This window comes from Octopus bimaculoides, chromosome 3 (assembly GCF_001194135.2).
Source record: "Octopus bimaculoides isolate UCB-OBI-ISO-001 chromosome 3, ASM119413v2, whole genome shotgun sequence".
Taxonomy (NCBI): Eukaryota; Metazoa; Mollusca; class Cephalopoda; order Octopoda; family Octopodidae; genus Octopus; species Octopus bimaculoides.
The window spans coordinates 10,196,230-10,196,991 of record NC_068983.1 but is presented as its reverse complement, the minus strand read 5'-3'; the positions used below and the strand labels follow the sequence as shown (position 1 = coordinate 10,196,991).

The 762-nt window shown below is 28.2% G+C and overlaps 1 protein-coding gene across 1 annotated transcript in view; it reads left to right on the top strand.

The window, feature by feature from the left end:
* The first annotated feature begins 265 nt into the window (after positions 1-265).
* The window catches only part of LOC106884373 (tolloid-like protein 2), a 109,836-nt gene continuing 109,339 nt past the window's right edge, over positions 266-762 (top strand). Inside the window, exon 1 of the mRNA XM_052966704.1 lies at positions 266-424. Coding sequence (XP_052822664.1) covers positions 334-424 — 91 coding nt within the window. The 5' untranslated portion in view covers positions 266-333. The remainder of the gene's footprint in view (positions 425-762) is intronic.

Sequence of the window (762 nt, the reverse complement as noted above, 5' to 3'; positions counted from 1 at the left end):
TACACACATTGTACATATGTTTCTTTTCACAGAATGGATATACTATCTAACTTCAAACGAGTCAGTGTCTTGACTTTTCATCGTCCAGTGCTAATAAGACAAACGCACGTTTCCATCATATAGTTTATATAAGAAAAGAAAAAGAGAGACGTAACTTTTTTTTTTTACAATTCCGTGGCTTAATAACCACCAACTCAAACATATCCAATAATTAATATATATATATATCATATATATATATCATATATATATATATATATATATATATATATATATATATATATATATATATATATATATATATTTTATATATATTTAATATCATAAGTATTCATGGCGCCTTACACAACATTAAGGTTTTTAAAAAGAGCGGTTGCTTTACTCTTATTCTACGTCACATACGTGAAATGCTTCTCACCTGAAGGTAAGTTTGCTTTACTTTATCTATCTACCTAGTTAAAAATATAGTCTCGTTTAAGATGTTATATATGAGGAAATACAGCTGTTATTTTAGCGCAAAAGTGTGTGTGTGTGTGTGTGAGTTTGTTTATAAGACAAGCAGCGATACTTACCGAACAAACGGCATCGTTCGTCGGCACTTCTTGTCAATGCTTACACATCAATTGATAAGATCTCTAGATTGAAGTGTGTCTGTGTGTGTACATGCATATATATATATATATATATATATATATATATATACACACAGAAATGCACATATACATGCATATATATGTTCATACATGCATATATGCTTATATA